Source organism: Sceloporus undulatus, chromosome 3, assembly GCF_019175285.1.
Source record: "Sceloporus undulatus isolate JIND9_A2432 ecotype Alabama chromosome 3, SceUnd_v1.1, whole genome shotgun sequence".
Taxonomy (NCBI): domain Eukaryota; kingdom Metazoa; phylum Chordata; class Lepidosauria; order Squamata; family Phrynosomatidae; genus Sceloporus; species Sceloporus undulatus.
This window is the reverse complement of record NC_056524.1, coordinates 14,685,289-14,708,472: the sequence shown is the minus strand read 5'-3', so window position 1 is coordinate 14,708,472 and position 23,184 is coordinate 14,685,289. Positions and strand designations below refer to the sequence as shown.

Genomic DNA, 23,184 nt, shown 5'->3' with positions numbered 1-23,184 from the left:
AAGCAAACATTGATTTTGCTATTTTATATAAGAGACACCATTTCACTATGCCATTGTATTTAATGGGGCTTGTACATCCACAGATTTTAGTATCCACAGGGGGTAATGGACTCAAACACCAGTGGATACTAGGGGCCACCATATACTAATATATGGAGCAGAACTTACATAGGTGTAAGTTACAAAGAGAATAGCAGCGGTAGACCAGGGTTCAAATGCACTCTCAACCATGGAAATGCACTGGGTGACTTCAATAAATTCACATTCTCTCAGCCCAAGAGGAAGGCAATGGCAAACCCTCTCTCAATGCATCTTGCTAAGAAAATCCTACAGTGGGGTCTCTGTAAATCAGAACTGACAGAAAGGCTCATTACAGCAAATGTGACCAACAGGATTCCAAACAGTTTCCAGGTTGCCACAGCCATTTGAATGAAAAGGTTTATTGGCAAGGACAAAGAAAAAAGAAAGTGATGCTGAGTGAAGGGAACAAAAGTAACCCATAGAGCATATATGTATATAGACAAAGGGATTCAGATAAGGGAATAAGGACAATAAGAGGTACAGAGAACAAAACATATAGAATCATCGAAGCATACAGAGACCACAAAGGCCATCCAGTCCAACCCCCTGCTATGCAGGAACTCACAATCAAAGCACCCCCAACAGATGGCCATCCAGCCTCTGTTTAAAGACTTCCAAAGGAGAGTCCACCACACTCCAAGGAGGTATGTTCCACTGTGAACATCTCTTACTGTTAGGAAGTTCTTCCTTATGTTGAGGTGGAATCTCTTTTTTTGTAGCTTGCATCCATAGATCCGTGTCCTATTCTCTGGAGCAGGGAAAACAAGCTTGCTTCATCCTCAGTATGACATCCCTTCAAATATTTAAACAAGGCTATCGTATTACCTCTTATCCTTCTCTTTTCCAGGCTAAACATACCTAGCTCCGCAAGTGTCTCATAGGGCATGGTTTTAAGACCCTTAACCATTTTGGTCACCCTTCTCTGGACATGCTCTAGCTTCTCAACATCCTTTTTGAATTGTGGTGCCCAGAACTGGACACAGTATTCCAGATGAGGCCTGACCAAGGCAGAATAGAGCTGCACTATTACTTCCCTTGATCTAGACACTATACTTCCATTGATGCAGCCTAGGATTGCATTGGCCTATTTAGCTGCCACATTACACTGTTGACTCACGTTCAATTTGTGGTCTACTAGGACTCCTAGATCCATTTCACAGGTGCCTCCCATCCTATATGTATGCTTCTTTTTTTTTTCTTTTTTTTTTGCTTAAGTGCAGTACTTTACATTTCTCTGTGTTGAAATTCATTTTGCTAGCTTTGGCCCAGCTTTCTAGTCTATTAGGGTCATTGTGATTCTGTCCTCTGGATTCTGTCCTCTGGGGTATTCCTCCTAATTTGGTGTCATCTGCAAATTTGATAAGCATGCTCCCTATTCTTTCATCCAAGTCACTGATAAAGATGTTGAATTGCCCTGGGCCCACGACAGAACCCTGTTGCACCCCATTGGTAACTTCTCTCCAAGATATGAGGAAAGATTGGAAGATTCAGGAGTAAGCCTGGTGAAGAGAAGATTTGACGAGTGATATGATTTCACTCTTTAAACATCCAAAGGGCTGTCAGAGAGAGGAGGGTGTGGGTTTTTTGTTTGCTGACCTAGAAGGTAGGACTATGTGAAATGGTGTTAAGTTACAGAAAGGGAAATTTTGACTTAACATTAGGAGCATGTTCATGGTAAGAGTGGTTCAGCAATGGAACTAGTAACTTAGGTCCAAAACACACTGCAGAAATAATCAAGGTAGAGACTGCTTTAACTGCCCTGGTTAAATACATTGTCATGGTGTGTCTGAAGTATGACAGCTTCAGTTTTGTCATTTTGGCTTCAAGGGAGATTTCTGGTTTGATCTGTTCTAGGATCCCCTTGTTTGTCTATCTACAGTACTTTATTATTTTTTTTCTGAAACATTATGCCAACCATAAACATTAACAAAATGAAGGGAGTATTCACTGTCTTCATAATGTAGCTCTGCTCTCAGGTTGCCTAGGCTGACGGCGGAATTACTAGACTGAGGGCTTAAGCTGTGGAGGAAGGTACGTGTGGAAATAATAATAATAATTTAAAAATCCAAGTAATTACAGCAAAAGACTCAATGCTCTTAATTTCATCTCATGCTGAATTCGCACTGCAGAAATAATCCAGTTTGACACCACATAATTGCCATGTCTCAATGCTGTGGAATTCTAGGAATTGTAGTTTGTTGTAGCACCAGAGCTCTCTGACGGAGAAGGCTAAATGTCTCACAGACCTACAGTTCCCGTAATTCCTTGGTATTGCACCATGGCAGTTAAAGTGGTATCAAATTGGAGTATTTCTGCAGTGCGGATGCAGATTCAGAGTTCATTTGCTTTCCTCCCATTTTGTCTTTTATAGCAGGCTCATTAACATGTATAATCTGGGAATAGCTCATGGACTTCAAAATAACTGGATTAATGAAACAGCATACTTTATTTGGCTTTGTTATCTGGGGTAGGTATCCTCAATCTACTAGAACTGGTGGGGGGTAGCAGTTCAGAACATTTAGAGAATGCTAGATTGGGGATGGGCTGCTCTAGTAATTTTGGGTGGATTTTTTAAAATTGGAAGTAGCACTAAAGTCTATGGTACACATTGTATTCTTACATGGGAAGCACACATAGAGATTTCAGTATTTGCTCTTGCTGTTAGTTGCATTGATACTGCAATGGGGTGAAATCACTGTGAAAACATTAAGATGCTTTCAGTGTCTTACAATAATCACTGCAAAATCCTCCCATGTATTTGGGACAGCATGTTTCTGGAAACAGCTTTCTTATTTGTTTATTAATTAAAACATTTCTCTCCCCATATGATGGGTTCTCTTGATCTATACATAAGATCAATTTAAACAATTAAAAACAATTAAAAACAGTAAAATAATGTGAATGGAACAAAAGCAAATAAGACAATTTAACAAAACAAGCTGGAACAGCTTAAAACCATTCACATTTACAGATGCTGATGAAATTAGCTTACAGAGGACTTAATAAAAAACTGATGTTTTCACTTGGTGTCAGAAAGAAGCCAGTATTAATACCAATCACACCTTCACATTTGCCAGTTTAGGACTGGGAGAAGGCCTTGTGTTTACTGTCCCATAGTAGTAACATAACACTAATATTGTTTTTATTAAAAATGATTTTTCTAATTTGTTTAAGGCTGCTGAAACCATCAAGTTAGTGCCACATGGGTGTAAAATGTGTTGCCTATGATAGAGGGGGAAATATGCATGATGTAGAGAAAGTAGGTATAGCCTCCAACTATATCCCAGTTTGGCAGCGATAGTCTTGATTAACCCACTTCTGCTGCTGCCTTAAAATGTCCAAGTTTCTCTCTTCTCTCCCTTTCTCCCTTCATCCTCCGCATATGCAAACTGAGCTCAAAGTGCAAAAGTAGTTTGCACTCAATTAACTTAATAAAAAGGAGAATCTTCCTATTATTATTATTATTATTATTATTATTATTATTATTATTATGCTTTATTTATATAGCACTGTAGATTTGTACAACGCTGTACATACAAACAATAAAATAGATAAGAATAAGAGTAAACCTGCTCATGGCATACAATCTAAGAAATAATAGCATAATACATATAAATAATACATAACAATACAGAAAAGGGTTCAATAAAACAGGCAACAAATTAAAAACGTGAAATAGCAAATAATAGTCATGCAGTGCCTGGGAACGCTTCTCTGAACAGGCTGGTCTTCAACTCAGTTTTGAACTAGTTAAAGAAGTGATTGACCCGTGAGGCTCGTGGGGGAAGAAGGTTCCAGGAGTGAGGGGCAGCAAGTGAAAAGGGACAAATCTGGGACAGGGCAGAGAAAATCCTGGGTTGAGACAGCCGACCTTGACTACCAGAACGGAGGGCCTGAGTGGGAAAGTGAGGAGAAAGAAGGTCTGATAAATAAGGAGGGGCCAGCCCATGAAGGGCTTTAAAATTCAACAACAGGAGCTTATACTGAATACGGAAAGGGAGGGGGAATCATGGAATCATAGAATCGTAGAGTTGGAAGAGACCACAAGGGCCATCCAGTCCGACCCCCTGTCATGCAGGAAATCATGTGAAGGGATGACAACAAAGGAGAGATATGGTCAGAGTGGTGGGTGGATGTGATAATGGGTGCAGCCAAATGCTGGACAGAAATTAAAGGATAGAGGTGAGAAAGAGGAAGCCCAGCCAGAAGGATGTTACAGAAATCAAGCCATGATACCACTAGGGCATGGACCAGAATCTTGGCAGTAGAGGCAGAGAGAAATGGTTGGATTTTGGCAATATTGTATAAAAAGAATCTACATGCCTTAGCTGTGGTCTGGATCTGGGGATACATGACAGAGAAGAATCAAAAATAAAACCAAGACTACTTCCCAGCAGATTCAGTCAAAAGCAAACTGCTACAGCCTTTCCTAGCTTATGTTCATCAACATGGATAATTTTTGCCATCTTGATGACACCCTGATGTCGCTTGGCCACATTCGTCTTGGTTTTACAGTCAGCCTTTCCTATACACGGATTCAAGCATACACGGTTTGAAAATGTTCAAAAAAGTATAAATTTCAAATATCAAACCTTGATTTTCTATTTTTTATAAGGGACACCATTTTGCTATGTCATTGTGTTTCATGGGACTTGAGCATACACAGATTTTGTTATACACGGGGGATCTTGGAACCAAACCCCAGCATATAACAAGGGTCCACTGTATAGTTGAAATGTTGGAGAGTATAAGTAGACAGGGAAAGGTTTTCATCCCTCTAATAAAAGTAGAACCCAGAGGGGTCATCCCATGGATGCTGAATGGTGGGAGCTTTGGGACAAAGGAAGCATGACTTCACAGAATGTATCATTAGAATGTGGAACCCCTTGCCACATGGTGTAATGATAGTTGCCAACTTGGATCGCTTTAAAAGAAGACTAGATAAATTCATGGAAGACAGGGCTATCAGTTTGAACATATGTGTCCTCCTATATCAAGAGCAGGATGCCTCGCATTTTTGGTTGTTGAGTGACATGAGAAGGGAACAGCTGCTGCACTCATGTGTTGCTGGTGGGTTTTGCATAGACATCTGGTTGGACAGAATGTGAACAGAATATTGGACTAGTTAGGCCCTTGGTTTGATCAAACCTTAATCTTCTTATCTTTTTACGGTATTGGTGAAGCTGGAATTAACCACAGCATGAGTTACTATGTCATATTGCCTAAACCTGTCTTTTTCACCTTTTCTTTACCAGAAAGCCACTTTAAATATATTTTGTTGCTACACACAGATTTAACTCAAGATTTATAACCATAACAACAGCAACAGCAACAACAACACGCTGGAACTATTAACAGTAACACTATCCATGTAACCTTCCATCAGAGGAAGGGAAGGAAGGAAGACTTTTCTTTTGCTTCTTTCTGCCAGTTTGTGGCTAGAGCATATTGAACATGCATGCCCAGCCAGGCAGCCAACCAGCCCTTGCCTTGGTTCCTGTCATGTGGCCCCTCCACTGCATGGAGAAGATGGCTCTGAGCAGCTTTCAAGTTTTCACGGACTCCCTGTGAGGACATCACAGCCCCCTGGCAGGATTTCTGGACCACAGGTTAAAAACCACTGGCTTAAAAAATACCTCTGTTAAGAGCGGGGCCCTTAGCAACTGCGATTTCCTAGTGATTTGGTGCTTGAGTGAATATGGAAAGTCTTTAAAACAACATATTAAATTGAAAGGGCTGTTATTTCCTTACAAAGTAACCATCGCCACACAACTAATGAGCTGACCACAGACACAGATTGTTCTGATGAAAAATTGCATAGGCAGTGAAATTTGGAAAAAGTATAACTTACCCTTGACCTGCCTAATTGATTCTCACATACAGGAATTAAATTGATGTTGTTTAAGTGTGTATTTTTCTGAAACTAAATAAAGAATGCTTGGGATAATCAAGAGTGGATTTGGGGAAAAGCTTGTGAGCTCTGTTAACTTTTGACCCTCAAAACAAAACCCTGGACATAATTTTAAATGTATGTCATTTGCATCAGGCTAAGATTAGTAGATCTGGAAGTTCTTTTAAACATAAAGTAGATCTAGCAACCACAAGTCTTCCCACCACTGCCTCATGTTTGAAGGATGGGATAACAATGTATTTAAATAATATAGAAATAAAATATGCAAAAAACTATGATCTTTGGGACAGGAACATGGTGCAATGGGAATGGAATGTCTCAGAGATCCAGAAGGCACAGTAGCTGCTTAATAAATAGAACTTGCGGTGATTAAAATGTGCATTTTGAACAATTTATTGCTCATCAAATCTTCCTCAGGTGTGGAATGTGCAAGGCTTTTCTTTTTCTGTTTCATTTTAAAGTTCCTTTTGCTTTGTTTTTGTTTTTAATTTCTACAGGGGAGTTCTAAAATACCAAACTAATGTAAAGGAGCATCCCCCAGGATGCTTTAACCCTAACACGACAAATCAAGAAGGAAGTCAGTTTGCTGATGATTTTGAGAAGTCACTCCCTGAAAATGCTGCACAACCTTTCCCACACCATCTGGTGGAATTGGAACCTCTTCTCAAAAGCAGCTTTGTTTGTATAGAGGAACCTAAATTTCAAGCCCATTTCCCTGAGGTTTGTATGAATATCTTATTTTGCATTGTGCTCAGGTTGGTGCATTGAAGTTTTTTCTAAGAAGATATTGTTTGGATTATACAATTGCTCAAAAGTTGGGAGCCCAGTCAACCCGAAGGTGACAAGTGGCACCTTTAAACTGATATGGATAAACTGATAAATAGTTCCATAGCCTAAAGAGATAGGAGTGGGGAACTGTGCCTGTTTCAGTGTAGTGGAGTCTATTTCTCTTGATGTCTTCCAAAAGAGGCTGGGCAGCTACCTTCTGGAGATGATCTAGCTGGAGTTTCTGCACTGAGATGGGGCTTGACTTGATGACTTATGAGAGACCCCCTTTAACTCTATGACTCTCTCTCATTCTCTCTCTCTCTCTTTGTTGTTATGTGCCATCAATTCATTTCCAACTTATAGCATCACAAACCTATGATGGGGTTTGCTTGACAAGATTTATTCTGAAGGAGTTTTCCATTGCCATTCTCAGAGGCTGAGAGAGTGGGACTTGCTCATGGCCACCCATTGGATTTTATGGTCAGGGGATTCAAACCCTGGTCTCCAAAGTCATAGTTCAACATTAACCAGTACATACGCTCTCTCTCTCTCTCTCTCCATATATATATATATATATATATATATATATATATATATATATATATATTGCACATTACATATGTGAACACAACAATAACATTAGGCTTTACCCCTTTTTAAAAAGAGGAGCAGAAAAAGAGGGTAAAAAGGCAAACTACATGAAGTCACTTTGTGAGTAACATATCCAAAAATCACTTAAAATACCAAAATGCATACAAATCTGTCAAATGAACATGCTGCCATTTTGAAAGGCACACTGTTACCAATTATTACATTACTTTTAAAAAGTGGTAAGAGCAGTAATTTCATTACATTAAAACAGCAGCAATAACAATATTACAAATCATATTATTTTTAATGTGTTTCTTCCAAGCTCTGGGCTGTGCACCAAGGAGATAGAGGGGCATAGGATCCGTACTACTAGAATCTCCCCTTAGGGCCCAATAAGTGGATTTAAACAACACTTTATTCAGAAAAATTCAACTTTATGCAAAGTCTGGCATACTAACCATGAGTCTGATCAGCAAACGGGGAACTAAATAAAGCTGACAGTGACAATAATGTACAGTCAGCCCTATGTATCCACAGATTCATTATCCACCAATTCAAGGATCCACAGCTTGAAAATATTTTTAAAATATATAAATTCGATAAAGTAAACATCAATTTTGCCATTTTATATAAAGGATATCATTTTACTGCAACACTGTATATAATGGGATTTGAGAATCCACAGATTTTGATATCCACGAGGGGTCCTGGAAGCAAATCTCCGTGGATACAAAGGGCCCATTGTGTATCATTGCTGATCAATAATGAGCACATTTTGTTTTCAAAGTGTGCATGTAAAACTTGTTCCTTTCAATACACTGGTATTACATCTAGTATTCCCATCAACGGAATACATCAAGATGTCTGAGAGGTTGGAATAGCCTTAACTTGCTTAAGTTAAGTGGAAATTCCTAAGCTCTTACAACATTTTCTATGGCTAAGGAAACTTTTCCTACAGCATGGCTTCATGACCTTTCTTCCTCACTATATGTAGTACCAATTTAAATTTAAAACACGAGTAAACAGTCTAAGGGCTTGTCTATACATAAGTATTATACAAATTGCTATCGGTTTTCACACGTTCACATTGATGCTCAATTATCTTCAATTTTTTTGTGCAAATTTGCATCTGTTTGCCCTATGGACAGGCAGCCAGAAAAAGCCACATATTCCTTTGAATCATGTGTGGCTGGATTAATGTCTATTTGATTGGAATGAGGAGTATCTTAATCATGTAGAAAAGCCCTAAAACATCTTAAGCAGTTAGAATATTAAACAATTTAGCAATTAAACCAAGTTAAAACAGTTGAAAAAGTGTACAGATTTGGCCCCTCAAATCATTAGACTTTAAAGGCTCTGGTATAAAGCCATCTTTTAACCTTCTGCCAGACAGTAGCCATATTGATACTAGTACAAAAGGAGCACATTCTACAGCTGGGACACTACTAGAGAGAAAGGAAAGCCCTTTCCCATATCCACACACAGTGCATTGCTCCAAAGTTTAAGTAGTGAAGGGCATGTTGTCTTCCAACAAAGCCTTCCTTTGCTGCCCTTTTAACACCATCTAGACTCTATTTCCTAAGATGCTTCCCTAACTCTGCCTAAAGGTAGTGCTGGCCCTATGCAGTTTAGCGGGCCCTAGTTCATTCAAGTGGTGACTTTTGTTAATGGGTGTGGGTTTTACATATTGATTTTGTTGGAGAATGTGAGTGACAGTGGTGTAACTCATAAGCTGAGTAATCAGTACTCACAGCAGAAGGTATACAGCAAACAGTCCCACACCAACACCCCCACCTATGTAGAACCTAGCACAGAAATGAGCAGACATAGGGGCTGTACAAACAGCCCATTCAGGCACGACTCTGTGCCGCCCCTGGAGGTGCTGGGTTGGGGACGCAGCAGCAGCTGCATGCCACACCCCCAACCCAGTGCAAATAGAGACAGCGAAACGTGACTCCTTTGTGTCCTAGAAAGGATGTTATAAGGGCCACGGTGCAGCCATATGATGCCTCTCATGTGCAGTGCTGTTTGGACACTGCGCACGATGGACATCATCATGACACACGCTGTCTGAATGGGTGTGTGCTAAGATGGCGCCTGGAGCGTGTGGCAGGGTTTCTGAGCATGTAAACGCTCAGCCCTCATGCACAAAGTGCCAGACTGTCTTATTTGTAAAAACATATGGAATAGGTTTGTAAATACTAAAGGTTTCATAACATATCATGATGAGCTTTGTGACATGCTCTTCAAACATGGAGAGGAGAGAGAGAAAATTGCAAACTACAAAATGGAGGACAGACAAACTCAGATTAACTGCAGACTAATGAATGACGGAAAGAAGGGCGAGAGAATGGTTAAGACAGCACCCAGGAAATGAATAAATGCTATGTCTCTTAAAGAGACATGCAAATTAGCAGCTGCTCAGTAAAGGCATGCTAAAATTACTGAGGTTTTAACAGTAAAATATTTCTTCTCTCTCTCTCCTCCCTTTTTTCAGACTTGGCTTTGGATCTCTGGCCCATTGTGTTTATATTGTGCAGAAAGACTCTACCGTTACATTTGTAGTAGCAATAAACCTGTCACAATAACTGCAGCAATCAGCCATCCCTGTGATGTCCTTGAGGTACGGATGATGAAAGAGGACTTCAAAGCCAGACCTGGACAGGTGAGTTAACAGTTGGATGATATTCCAATGACTACAAATCAAGAGAAATGGGAAATTGCTCATAGGGGTGAAAAGCTAATTGGCTAGGTTTGAATTTCCCTACTGAAAATGGGAGGATGATATCTAAGACCTTTCTCTGTGCAGAGAATTTTGCATTTCCTGAGATTGGCAATGGAATGAAACATGTCATGCCTTGAAAATCCATGTTTCTGAGGCTTAATGTGCATTTCTATGGAAAATTGTGTACAAAAGCATACACACATTTGTAAAATATACTCTTTTTGGTTTGGATTTTAACTGGCTGAGTTTTACCTTTACAGCACCTGAACGTTTTTCCAGATATTGGAGTTTATCAGACAAGGGGAACTGGAAGTATAATCCGATGGAAATCTGAATGCAATAATGGGGTTTAACATATTCGGGCAATGGGAAGTCAGTCTGAGCACAATCATGTGGTTTCACGTTATTGCATGATAGACTGCCAACGCAAATTCGGGCAATGGGATGCTATTTTCGGGCAATGGGGAGCCAGTTCGAACGCAATATGTATTCATGTAATTGCGTGAAACTAGCGACTTTAAGTGAATGCGTTCTGGTCCACTTGCTTTTCGTTCGAATTTAAGAGAAATTCCTCCCGTTTGATAAACTCCTTAGACAGTACAGAGACTTCTTGAGCAATTCAATGTTTTCTTCCCAGTAGAGGAGCTTGTGGCTTCAAAAGGGATTAAAACAACCTGTATTCTATTACTACTGCTAATGGAGTTTAAATTTCATTGTCCTTTGTCTCAGTCTCCACATGCCCAAGAGAGATGTGGCCTCAGCCTGCATTAAGAGCCCTCCAACCCATCTGAACTACAGTAGGGACAACATCTATACAAAATGTAGGCCTGTGATTCTAACACAGTCACTCTTTTTTTTCCCTGTATGATTTTTTAAAAACATCTTTTGCCTAATGAAAGAGGCAGTGGAGCTTCAAAAGCTTGCATGATGTTTTTTGGGCTTTTTGGCTAGCCAATAAAGGTATCACTTCTTTGTGGACTTTGGATTTTGTTTTAATCAGCATAGCCAACAGTGAGGGATTGTAGGAGTTGTACTCCAAAAACATTTGGAGGGTTGAAGTTTCAGCCCTTTATGGCATCCTGGTGGTGACTTCCCAGAATGCCATTCAAGGAATTATTTTTAACAATAGATACTTGATCCCTTTAAGTGGAGATATCCAAACACGAATCAAGGAACATGTGAGACACTACAGACTGGGTCAGCTAGAAAAATCAGCAGTAGCAGAACATGTTATAAACCATACTGGGCATAAAATGCTGTTTGAAAACATTGAAATTCTGGGCCATACCAACAACTATCAGGTCAGAATGTACAAGGAAATCATTGAAATCCATAAACACCTGGACAACTTCAACAGGAAAGAAGAAACGCTTAAAGTAAACAAAGTTTGGCTACCAGTCCTGAAAAACACACACACAAAAGACACAGAAAATGTAAATGAAAGCCACCCAGATATCCCCAGGCCTTGCTAGTCAACAGCAGAACAATGCAGAACAATACACAGATTAACAAACAAATCGCTTCCCCTCAACCAACAGTATATACAGTATACCCCACTGTCTTCCATGCCAGCATTCTCTGAAGATGCCAGCCACAACTACTAGCAACACATCAGGAAAAATTTCTAGAACATGGCGTCATAGCCCAAAAAACCCACAAAAAACTATGGATGCCAGGTGTGAAAGCCTTTGATTTCATACCTAGGATTGAACCTGGTGGTTGGGGAAGGAGGAAAGTGTCCAATCTGAAAATGCTCAAAATTAAGACCAGCACCTTCTTTTTTTTCTTTTTTCCCCTCTCTTTCCCCTGCCCTGGTTCTTTCAGTATGTCATTCTGCACTGTCCCAGTGTGTCATCATTGGAAAGTCATCCCTTTACTCTAACACTGGTAAGGAAATTGTTTTATTGTGGTTTGGTTTTTTGGGTGGGTTGTGTTTGTATTTTTGTTTTCTGTTCAGATGTGATTAATGAACATTCCCCTCTTTTCCTGGAGGGCTCAAGTTTATTGGTTCATTTTTGTACCCAATCATAAATAGTAATGATATAATACCATCATATTGTATCATGTTATATCTAGTCCTCCAAATGTTTTAGATTGTAACTTCCAGAGTGACCTTCTTCTGGCTTTGCTGGTTAGGGCTTTGGATTGCTGAAATCCAAAACATCCAAAGGGCTAAAGTTTCTCCATTTCAGAGTTATGTTATTGTGCAACACACCAGTCTAATAAGGTAGGTCAGTATTGCTTCTGTATTAAAAAGAGGTGAGTCTAAGAGAGGTTGTGTATGCTGCAAGCTCTCATGGTATCCTTAAGGAAGCCTTCACTAACATAGTGCCCTTCAGATATTTTAGACTACAGCTACCATCCCATCTGACCATTGCTGGGGTCTTCCAAGAAAAATAATAAATTTCAGGAACATTTCTCAGTGCTCTAAATGATGTTGTCTGATTTAACACATTTGGTTTAAATGTTATATTCAAACACCCAAAGCTTTGTGTGGAATTATTTTATTGGAATATTTGTAATGATATAAAGAGAACAGCAGAGCTAGCTGTAATGGTTTGAATGCTGGACTAATATTCTGGGAGAAGGGTTTCCTGCTCAGCCATGGAAACCCAGTGGGTGAGTCGTATTCTCTCAGCCTCAGAGGAAGGCAATGGCAAACCTCCTCTGAATACATTCTGATTAGAAAACCCTTTGATTGGCTTGTCTTACTTTTACCATATGTTAGAAGTTACCTGAAGAAATACAACAAGGGGAAAGCTTATACTTATGCTGTAATTAACAAAAAATAAAATAAAATAACACTATTTTTAGGACACATGTCTAAAGATAGCTATATCTGACATATCTTTTTTAATTAGATGGTTCCCTGCCCTCAAGCTTACAATCTAAAAAAGACATGGCACAAAAGGAGAAGGAAATGGTGGTGGGGAAGGGGATGACTTAATTATGCTTAGTTATCAAGGAAAGGACTTAATTACAAAGTACTTTGTTAAACTAGTTAATTATTAGGGTTTTGGGTCTTTTTTTTTTTTTTTTTTTTTTTTTTTCTACTTTTTTTTTTTGTGCATTTCTTCTGAATCATTTACATTCTCTCTCCAAAGCTAGCTAGTTATTTTTCGAGTGCAACCAACTGCATTGCAGTAGTAGTCCCAAGATGGAATGTTTGAAAAAGCTCATAAATGTGTCGATGTGACGGTAATGTGTGTTTTTTATATTTATGGTGAGCTTTGGAGAGTCATAATTGCACAGCAACACCTGCTACTTTTGAGACAATATTAGTTGTTGTTTTGTTTTTAAATGACACTACTGTGATGCTTGAAACTTTAAAAAAAAGTCTGCTCTTCTCTGTCCAGCTTCAGCAGTGGTCTATAACTTCTGCGTACTGTATTTTTCTAGGTCACTATTCCGCCTGGAGCTGCTCCTTTGCCAAGAGAATATGGTTTCTCTCCTTGTCCCTGTGTCACTATAATGTTAGACTTAGTTCTGTGCTAATGGAGGATATAGACAGAATCCTAATACTGTCATTTTCTTTTTCCGTGTTATTCTTCTATGACCTACTTGTGTAAGATTTAGCAGGGCTTAGACTAACTTTGGCCATTCTTTTGCATATAAGCATTGTATTATTATTTTCCCCCTTTCTTTTTATTATTTGATTGTAAATGATTAAAGGCACACAAGAACAACAACAACAAAAAGACACTAACAGTATTCCAATTGTGGTCTATGGACCATTTTTGCAGGTCTTGCCATCTCTCCTACTTGCACCACTCTTTTCTATGATTGGCCTTAATTTCTCTTTGCCATCATCACCAGTGACGCCATTGACAATATTTATTTTTAAAACAACGTGTGTGGACAGCCCATGACTTGCTTCCAAGCTGAATGTGCTCCTGGAAGACTCCAAGATATGCAGCTCAGGTTAAAAACAGGGTACATGCATTTATTCTTCCTTGGTTATAGGGGAAATAGAAGAAGTTGCAGTGACAAATTCGGGAGTGTGGTAATGTTGTAGAGGTGGAGCGCATCCTTCTGGTGGGTCTGGAGTGTGTGTGTTTGTGTTTGTGTTTGTGTCTGTATCAATACAGCATCCCACCCCTGGAGTGTGCCCACTTTGTCTTAAAATAAGATAGTTTCCTGTGTTTCGCATCTACATATGTGGCTAAAATAAATAAGATGCTATTGATATGGTGAATACTTATATAAATTGTTTCTCAAAGTATCACTGAAATGTAAGTACATCTGTATAAAAAGTATAACAATAAATTAAGTATAGGTGTAAGGCTTCTCATCTGGGATCTGCTTGGTCCTGTCACTTCAGATAGGTCTCCCACCCCTTCTATCTGTGTTGGAAGGAAGAATTCCACCAGTGCAAATTAGAGCTCTTCTTTCAGCCCAAAGATCCATCATGGGGATTGGGATGACAACAGGGAGCAAAGGGCTCAATTCCACTTACTATTTTGTAGTTGTCATTTGCTGTCTAGTTGACTTTGATTTATGAGAGACCTCCAAGATTGCACTTGTAATGTGGTTTTCCTCTTTTCCTACTGCCTTCAACATTAGCAAGCATTACTGTCTTTTTCACTGAGTCACATCATCTCATGAGATGTCCAAAGTACAAAGGCCTCTATTTAGTCTTGAAAGTTCAGGCTTGATTTGCTCGAGGACCCATTTATTTGCCTTTTTAGCAGTCCATGGTATCCACATTGATCCTCTTCCTGTCAGCTTTCTTCATTTCCCAGCTTACACAAATAGACATAGGAATCAAAAATGTTGTGACATGGATGATTCTGACTTTGGTATTTAATGATATGTTTTTACACTTAAGGATTTTCTCTTACCATTATCAGGATCCTGATTTAGATCAGAGTCTATACCTGCTGTTTACATTTTAAAAAGCTATTAGTGCATTTGTTAATTGTGTAAATGACATTTTGTTTCATTCTGACTTTCATTCTTTTTACATTCTTACTTTGTTCCCCGACTGGAATGCGAGAGGATTTAAAATATTCACTTTGAAGAAGCTTCTTCTTTTTCTTCAGGATACAGCTCCAAACAAACAAGCAAAATACAGTGGTGTATGTCATGCTGATTCCCGCAAAGTAACTCTATGTCGTGATTTCAATTACTGTACTTCTAATAAAGAAGAGGAGAAAATTACTTTAAAAAATGTCAACTTAAACTATAAGCGGGTGGTTGGTCAATGGGGAGGAAGGGCAAAAAACACCTTTATCTAATTGCTTCTTACATATAACTTATATTGAACATCCCACTTAGATGTTTGCATATGACTTTCCTCCAAAGTGGCTTTTTAAAGCAACCAATGGCTAAATGGAATGCACATGAATTTTTAAAAGATAAATCTGGGGAAAAAAACCCACCCAAACTACCTGATTTTCCTATTTTTGCACATTAGAGGTTGCAGTGTATAAGACCTAGGAAATCCAGAGTTTGGAAGAGTTACTTTCTAGGACTACAACTCCCAGGTTCCCCAGCTAGCATCCCATTTGAAGCTTTGAGGAAAGTCAGTCATGTCTGTTGTTCTCACTATCAGTATGAGGACAATATAAATAGTGAGAAGGCATGACTAACCTGTGTAATCAACTGACAGTGAATGATTACTCATATTATTACTTTGGCAACTTCATTATGTCTGACAAGATACTCTATATTGGATAAGACAGTGAAGCCAGCTCTTGCCTGTTCTATTTCATTTAGCAATAGCAATAGCATGTTCATTTCTATACCACTTATCAGTGAACTGAGCACTCTCTAAGTGGTTTACAATCTGTAAGCCAATTGCCTCCAATCGGCTGGGTACTCATTCTAGCGACCCATCAAAGGATGCTGAGTGGACAATGGAGCCCTTCTCTAGGATTGAATTTACAACATTGTGGCTGCAGTACTGACATTTAACCACTGTGCCACCAGGGCTCCTTTTTATTTATCTTGAATTTGCATGTCACTGCTATAAATAGACAGATAGTTATTGATCCAAAAATACACAGTGCTAAGTACCAGTAATAGAACTTTCCTATCCTGATTTAGGTTGACCTGGTTTTAGATTTACTACAGGTGAGGCTACATCTTAATTCCTTTGCATTTTATCACCCTATCTGTTTAATTTATATACTGATACAGCATAAGACTTGGAGGAAGGGGGCATAAAAATTGGAGAATGGAATATCAATAGTTTAAAATATGTAGATGACACCATACTACTAGCATAAAATATACAATGCAAAGAATGGTTTACATTTGAACATTAAGAAAACAAAAATAATGACCACAGATGATTTACACAACTTTAAAGTAGATGATGGAAATAGTTCAAGATTTCCCATACTTGGCTCTGTCATTAATCAATGGAAACAGCAATCAAGAAATCAGAAGAAGACTAGGACTTAGAAGGGCAGCTATGAGGGAACTAGACAAAATCCTCAAGTGTAGAAATATTGAATACTAAAGTATTGTCCATGCTATCGTGTTTCCAGTTTCTATGTATCTTTATGAAAGCTGGACAGTGAAGAAAGTGGATAGGAAAAAAATCAACTCATTTGAAATGTGGCTCTGGAGAAGAATTCTGTGTGGACCACTAAAAAGACAAATAAATGAGTCCTAATGCAAATCAGGCCTGAACTCTCCCGAGAATCCAAGACTAAACAGACACTGACATACTTTGTACATATCATGAGAAGACACGACTCACTAAAGAAGACAGTAATGTTTAGTAAGATAGAAGGAGCTAGGAAAAGAAGAGTCAGAACTAAGGGTGGATAGGTGCAACTAAGGAGGCCACATCCTTGATTTGGCAAGAGCAGACCACATGAGGAACTTGGCTCTTGGAGGTCTCTCATTCATAGGTTAACCATAAGTCAAAGGTGATAGTAGTTAACAAGAAGAAGAACTATAGAGATGCTAGTGAGATTTTCAGCTTGGATGATCTACCTAGTTGTTCTGACTAATTCCCAAGTACTTCTAGCTTGAATTCCTATAAAGCAGGAATGAACTACTACCAGGGACAGGAGAGACCTCATTGGGCTCCTGCAGAACCTTGCGGAGGGACACTCTCTTGCCATTCTCCTCCAGCCTTGTATTCCCCCCACAATGTCATTTTTGGAAACCAAGAATATTCCCCATATCCTCTTGTGAATTGGTGTGGTGGTGGTGGTGGTGGGGAATTTCTCCATGCTTTTGGCTTGTGCCTCTCCTGCACTTAAAATGTTCTGTTGGGTGGGAAAGATAGGGTAAAATTGTTTCCTGTACCAGCTACCTGAAAAAGGCAGAGTTATTTCCCTCCATATAAGTTTCGGATGGATATGATGGACTCAAAAATGCCTTTGGATGATGACATGCTGTCTACAAGTTTCACTTTCCCCATAATTGCTGTAAAGTTTGGGTAATATATTAGAGTTCGCAAACTCTCCTCCTTTACCAAAGATCTTCTCTTTAATTATGTGGAGAGTTATGCGTTTTTAAAGAAATGAGAGGAGAGAACCTTTAGGGTGCTCTAAAATGGAATTTCTTCTGCTCTGTGCCTTTTGGAAATAATATATAGCCATTTAATAGAATCATTAATGAAACATACTGAAGATCTGCCAGAGTATCAGAGGCATGAATACCATTAGCAACAGTGATATGAAGCTATGGAAGCAGGCACATCTGACTAAAATACATGCACGTAACACAAGAACATGATGCTCCCTAACTCTTGACCATTTCTGGGAAAACTGGCCCTCCAAACCTTCTACAGTCATAGCTATTAACTATAGACTGGTCTAACCAAGACTAATAGGAATTGTACCCCACAATTGGACCACTCCCTATGAGAAGCAGCTTAGGCAGGTGGGGGTCTTTAGCCTGGAGAAGAGAAAGTTAAGAGGTGACAGTGGGATGCGCTTCCTCAGAGTGTGGTGGAGTCTCCTTCTTAAACAGAGGTTGATGGTCACCTGTTGGGAGTGCTTTGTTAGTGTCTTCCTGCATGGTATGAGGTTGGATTGGATGACCCTTGAGGTCTCTTTCAATTCTATGATTCTATGAATCTTTGGAGAACCACAGTCTCCATCAGCCTCACTTTTGGCTAATGATTGATAGCAGTGGAAGTTCAGACGTCTGTTTCCAGTCCCTGGAATCCTTTAGGAACCAAACAGAATGCCCCTCCCCCATAGAACAACAAATGAGTGCAGATTAAAAACCATTAAAAAACAGAAAGAGAGAGAGAGAAAGAGAGAGAGAGAACACCTCAACAAAGAGATGTGTTCCTGAGCATTACCTCTTTTAAAAAAACTTTGGCCACTAAAATGGAAATAATTTACTGTATGTACCCAACTATAAATTGACCTCGTGTGGTACTTTTTAAGATGAGGCAGGTGTATTTGCTTTCCCCATTTCTCTGTTCTAAAGGGGTCTGTAGGTGGCTGTTTTTCACCTTACCTGTTGAAGGCAGACACATACAACTACATTAGATCAGCTAGAGTAGGATCCTGCATTTTCCACACTCATGTTTTATTACATTGTTTACTGCAGACATATTGCTGCAACCTAATAGAGGAAGTTTGTCCAACCCTCCTTTATCCTCCTCTGAATGCCCATGCTTCTAAAAATATCCAGCTAAACAGAGAAGGAAGAGGGAAAAGAGGTTGGGCTGATATGAAAAGACTTTGTTAATTGAGGTATTCCTATACCAGTGATGCCGAACCTATGGCACTCGTGCAGAGGTGGCACTCAGAGATGCTATAAAGAACATATAATCTAGCCTTCTTGCTTCTAGCCAGAAGGAAGATACAGAACAGAGTGGAGGGAGAGCCCTGGCCCTACAATGGCTGGGAAAAAAGGAGAAAGTGAATTAAGTAAATATACAACCCCCCTGAATGGTCTTTGCAGATTGTAGCACCAATTCAGTTAAACCTTGCAAATTGTAGAAGATTCTGTTTTAATAGCTAATCTGGAGATTGGCACACACTCCTTTCTTCTTGCCTGGAGTTGAATCTACCACCCAAACTGGAGAATTTGCACTGGTCATCTGCCTGGAGATGACCCACAGAAATTGGAGTCTCAGGGCCAGGCCATGAGATTTGGCAGTTCTAGTTAGAGATGACATGAGTTCTAGTCCAGAACATCTGGAATGGAGCCAAATTGGGATGGACTCCTTTGTGCAATACAGCTTTGACCCTCAAGCCACAGGTTTTTTTCAGGTAAAATTGGCTGATAAAAGGAAGGATGCATACTTGAACATTTCTGCCCCTGATTTTATATTCTTTGCACTTTCTTTTATTTCTGGCCGTCCTGTTTGTCTTTGATTACAGTAGACAGGCCCACCTGCTTTCTGCTGCATGTAACTCTGTACTTTTCCATCTTCATAGCATGACATTTGCACATGTTCTACTACTTCCCCAAGGCATTAAACCTGCCAGGTTCCAGACAGACTGGACAAAAGATTTCTGTTTTATAAGCAATTAGGTTCCCAATTTCTTTGTGCTTCAAATTTGACCATTTTCATGTCTTGTCACTTTCAAAGCATGCCAAGCCCCTTTCCCCTACATAATGTTGCCTGGGTGCATTCTTTTGCTAAGCAGTGTGAGGCACTATATCCTCCTTTATATCAATTTTAGGAATCCATGAGAATGAGAAAAATGAAATTGAACACTTTGTCTTCATTTTTCTCACCTGTTTCTATGGCTGCTTCTACATGACAGAATTGATGCAGTTTGACACTTCTTTTAACAGCCATGGTTCAGTGCTATGGACGTACTGGGTTTGTAGTTTTGTAATACATTTAGCCTTCTGTGACAGTGGGCTGTGGTGCCACAAAAAACTACAAATCCCAGGATTCCATAGAATTAAGCCATGACAGCTAAAGCTGTGTCCAGTTGCCTTAATTCTGAAGTATGGCAGCAGCATTACTTTTCCTTCTTTTCTCAAAGAAAATCTCCTCAGTGTTTCACTTAAAAAAACACCAAAATCCTAAATGTACATTCAAAAAACAAAACAGCACTCTGCATTTTCTCAGTAGGTATTGTAAAGCAGTTCCTAAAGTTAAAAGCTTTAATATGAATACTGATACTAATACTACCACTAGTAATACATTTGCCTTTCCCTCAAGATTAGACTCAAGATGGCTAATACATTAGAGAAATAACAACTGAAAACACACAAAAAGTCAGCATTAAAACCAGATTTAACTATTAACTGACATGTTATTAATACAATTGAAAACAATGCAACATTTTCAGCCTTTCTTTTTTTTTTTTTAAAGTCTCCAATTGTGAATGCCTATCTGAATGAAAAGGTCTTTACCTTCCAACAGAGAGCAAGGAGGGGGGCATTGTAGCATTCTTTGGGAGGGAATTACAAAGTGTAGGGGCAGCCACTGAAAAGGTTACCATTAGCCAGACTCATGAAGATCTCAGGACTGAGAGAAGGGCCTCTTCTGTGGATCTCAGGGTCCAGGTACCTTCGGATCAAGAAATGTGGTCTATCAGAAAGTCTGGATCTAAACTGTGTAAGGCTAGGCTGACTGTATTTCCTTAAGACAAAAATGGGAGATCGGGATGGCAAAAATGGGATGGGTTCATGTAATATTCCATATTCATGAAAAAGTAAGATGATAACAAAACTTTTATTTCATTAATGTATTGAGCTAACAATTATTCTTCAGTGACAGAACTCATATAGAAATTTAAGTAGACGTAGAGGGATACTGTATTTTACCACGATCGTATCATGAATATTTTTCCAAGGAAGTAGTCTTTCGGTTTTTCAACACCTTCTCACACTCCATGACAGAATTTTGTTTTTTGATTGTTGTTGTTTTTGACAACCACAGTTTCAAACAGGGATCTCCAAACCATGTTTGAAACCTAACAGGCCATTTTTCTTGATCATGGGAAAAAATTGACATTTATATTAAAATGACAGGATGGTCTATATGAAAAACAAAACAAAACAGTGCTGTCCTGTTTAAAATGCTACGTATAGTCTGCCTATGTAAGGCTTTATAGCACTTTATTGAACATTGATTTGTGCCCAGAAACAAACTGGCAGCTAATAGATCTGTTGAAAAGGAGTTGTATGATACTTGTAACCAGCCCCTATGATACTTGTAACAGCTCATTGGGGAAATATAAGTGTAACTAGGGATATAAAGAAAGGGATTTATATAAAGGGATATAAAGTAAGCCTCTGAAGTGAGCTAATGACCATATATTAACATTTTCAGCCCCCACCCCACCCTACCAAATATTTAGGCCTGTTCAGTCCTGTTTTCAAACCAGGGGTTCACCTACACTACACAATTATAGTACTTTGGTTCCATATTATTGCTATGGCAACATTTAACGTGTCTATCTATCTATGGGATTTATATCCCACATTTCTCCCAAAATGGGATTTAAGGCAGTTACATCCTGTGGAACCCTGGAACCCAACATCTTATGGATCCCTGGAATTTGTAGTTTGGTGAGGAACTAGAACTCTCTGGCTGAGAATTCTAAATACCTTTCCATACATTATAAACCCTAGGATTCCATAGGATGGAACCATGGCAGCTAAAGTAAAATCATAGTGCTATAATTGTGCAGTGTGAAAAGTCCCCAGGAAGTGGCTGGACTCCCAGTCAGGGGGGGAAAAGGAACGGATTTATTTCCTTGAGTCAGTGATTAGGATGATACCAAAGGGAGCTGCTTCAATGATGATGATGGTTTTGGTGGCCTTTTTGCTGCTTGTACAACATGGCTAATAAAGCAGTTTTGTAAAACAAATTACAATTTTCTAAAATAAGCTTACAGTAAAGCTTTACAGTAAGAGATATCTGGCAATCATAGGAAAATGTGATGTTCTGTGGACTTTGGACTCTTTTAGATCTTAGTTTTGAGTAGTATTTTCTCTACTGGCAGTCATTTATTTGCAGAGGTCATATTACCATGCACTCAGAGCCTATGGATCATGGCTGCAGTGGCAGCCACAGATTATGAAACACTGAAGTACTTGCTTTTATGTCTGTCTGATTAGATTGATATGTGCAAAGCCTGTTCCCTCATTTCTCAACTGCCAAGAAACCAGAGTAGTTAAAAGAGAAAAATGTTTTATTTAAAAATATAATAAATAGTAAAACCATTAAGTTGCCTAATCTCAGCAAACAAAATGCTAGTGGAAGATAAATCAATGCTAAAAGGTCTGAATGCTCTAAGAGGCCTATGGAGAAATAGAAGTTTTCTTGCTGTTGTATTTTGGGCACATCATGAGAAGAGAGGACTCATTAGGAGAAACAATAATGCTGGGAGAGGTGGAGGGAAGTAGAAAGAGAGGAAGACCACATGCTAGATGGAGGATGGACTCTATGAAGGAGTTCACAGGTATCAATTTGCAGGAACTAAGGAGCCCAGTGGAGGAGGGGGGGTCTTGAAGATATTTCATCCACTGGGTCACCATGGGTCAAGATCAATTCAAAGGCAATTAACAACAAAGAAAAACCCTGAAAATAACATAAACTTTCTTCCTGATGAAAAAGTTACAAAAACAGATTTACAAGTGAAAAATCTCATTCTCTTTTTATCATATGCTTTACCATTGGAGCTGGAAGAAACTAAAGGTGATCTTTGGATAAATCTCTTAAAATTTGTGCAGGCTCATGTATGGCAGTAGATGGTCCTTAACATACCAGGAATGGCCAGGTGCTTGTTTCTTCCTTTAGAGATTAAAAATGGCATTTTCAAATAGGCTCAGGTGATTTTTTTTGGGGGGGGTTAAAATCACAGATACTTAATAGCATATTGTCCAACTGTCCCAATTTTGCAGTCCCTGTCTGGGAAAGCTGCCAACGGACAGCTGATAAGAGTGTGCCAGGCAAAGGTAAACAAAAGCAAGGCTTTATAGCAACAAAGAAACAGTTCTGAAAACACAATATCCGTCCAGCGTCTGATAGAGCAAAACCAAAAGCCAGTCCAGGGTTCCAGAGGACAGTTCCACAAGTCCAGTCCAGGGTCAAGAGTGCCAGAGAATAGGTCAATGAGTCCGGTCCAAGGTCAAGAGGTCTAGGTCTGTCTGAGGTCTAGGAAGCAAGGAGTCCTAGGGAGTCAGAGAGAGCAGTTTTCACCAAAGGAATGCAGAT

The 23,184-nt window shown here is 39.2% G+C and overlaps 1 protein-coding gene across 1 annotated transcript in view; it reads left to right on the top strand.

Annotated features, from left to right (window-relative positions):
- The window catches only part of NOX4 (NADPH oxidase 4), a 139,679-nt gene that overhangs the window by 44,353 nt on the left and 72,142 nt on the right, over nt 1-23,184 (top strand). The window contains exons 9-11 of the mRNA XM_042460951.1: nt 6,490-6,712; nt 9,849-10,016; nt 11,901-11,963. Of these exons, the coding sequence (XP_042316885.1) occupies nt 6,490-6,712; nt 9,849-10,016; nt 11,901-11,963 (454 nt within the window). The remainder of the gene's footprint in view (nt 1-6,489; nt 6,713-9,848; nt 10,017-11,900; nt 11,964-23,184) is intronic.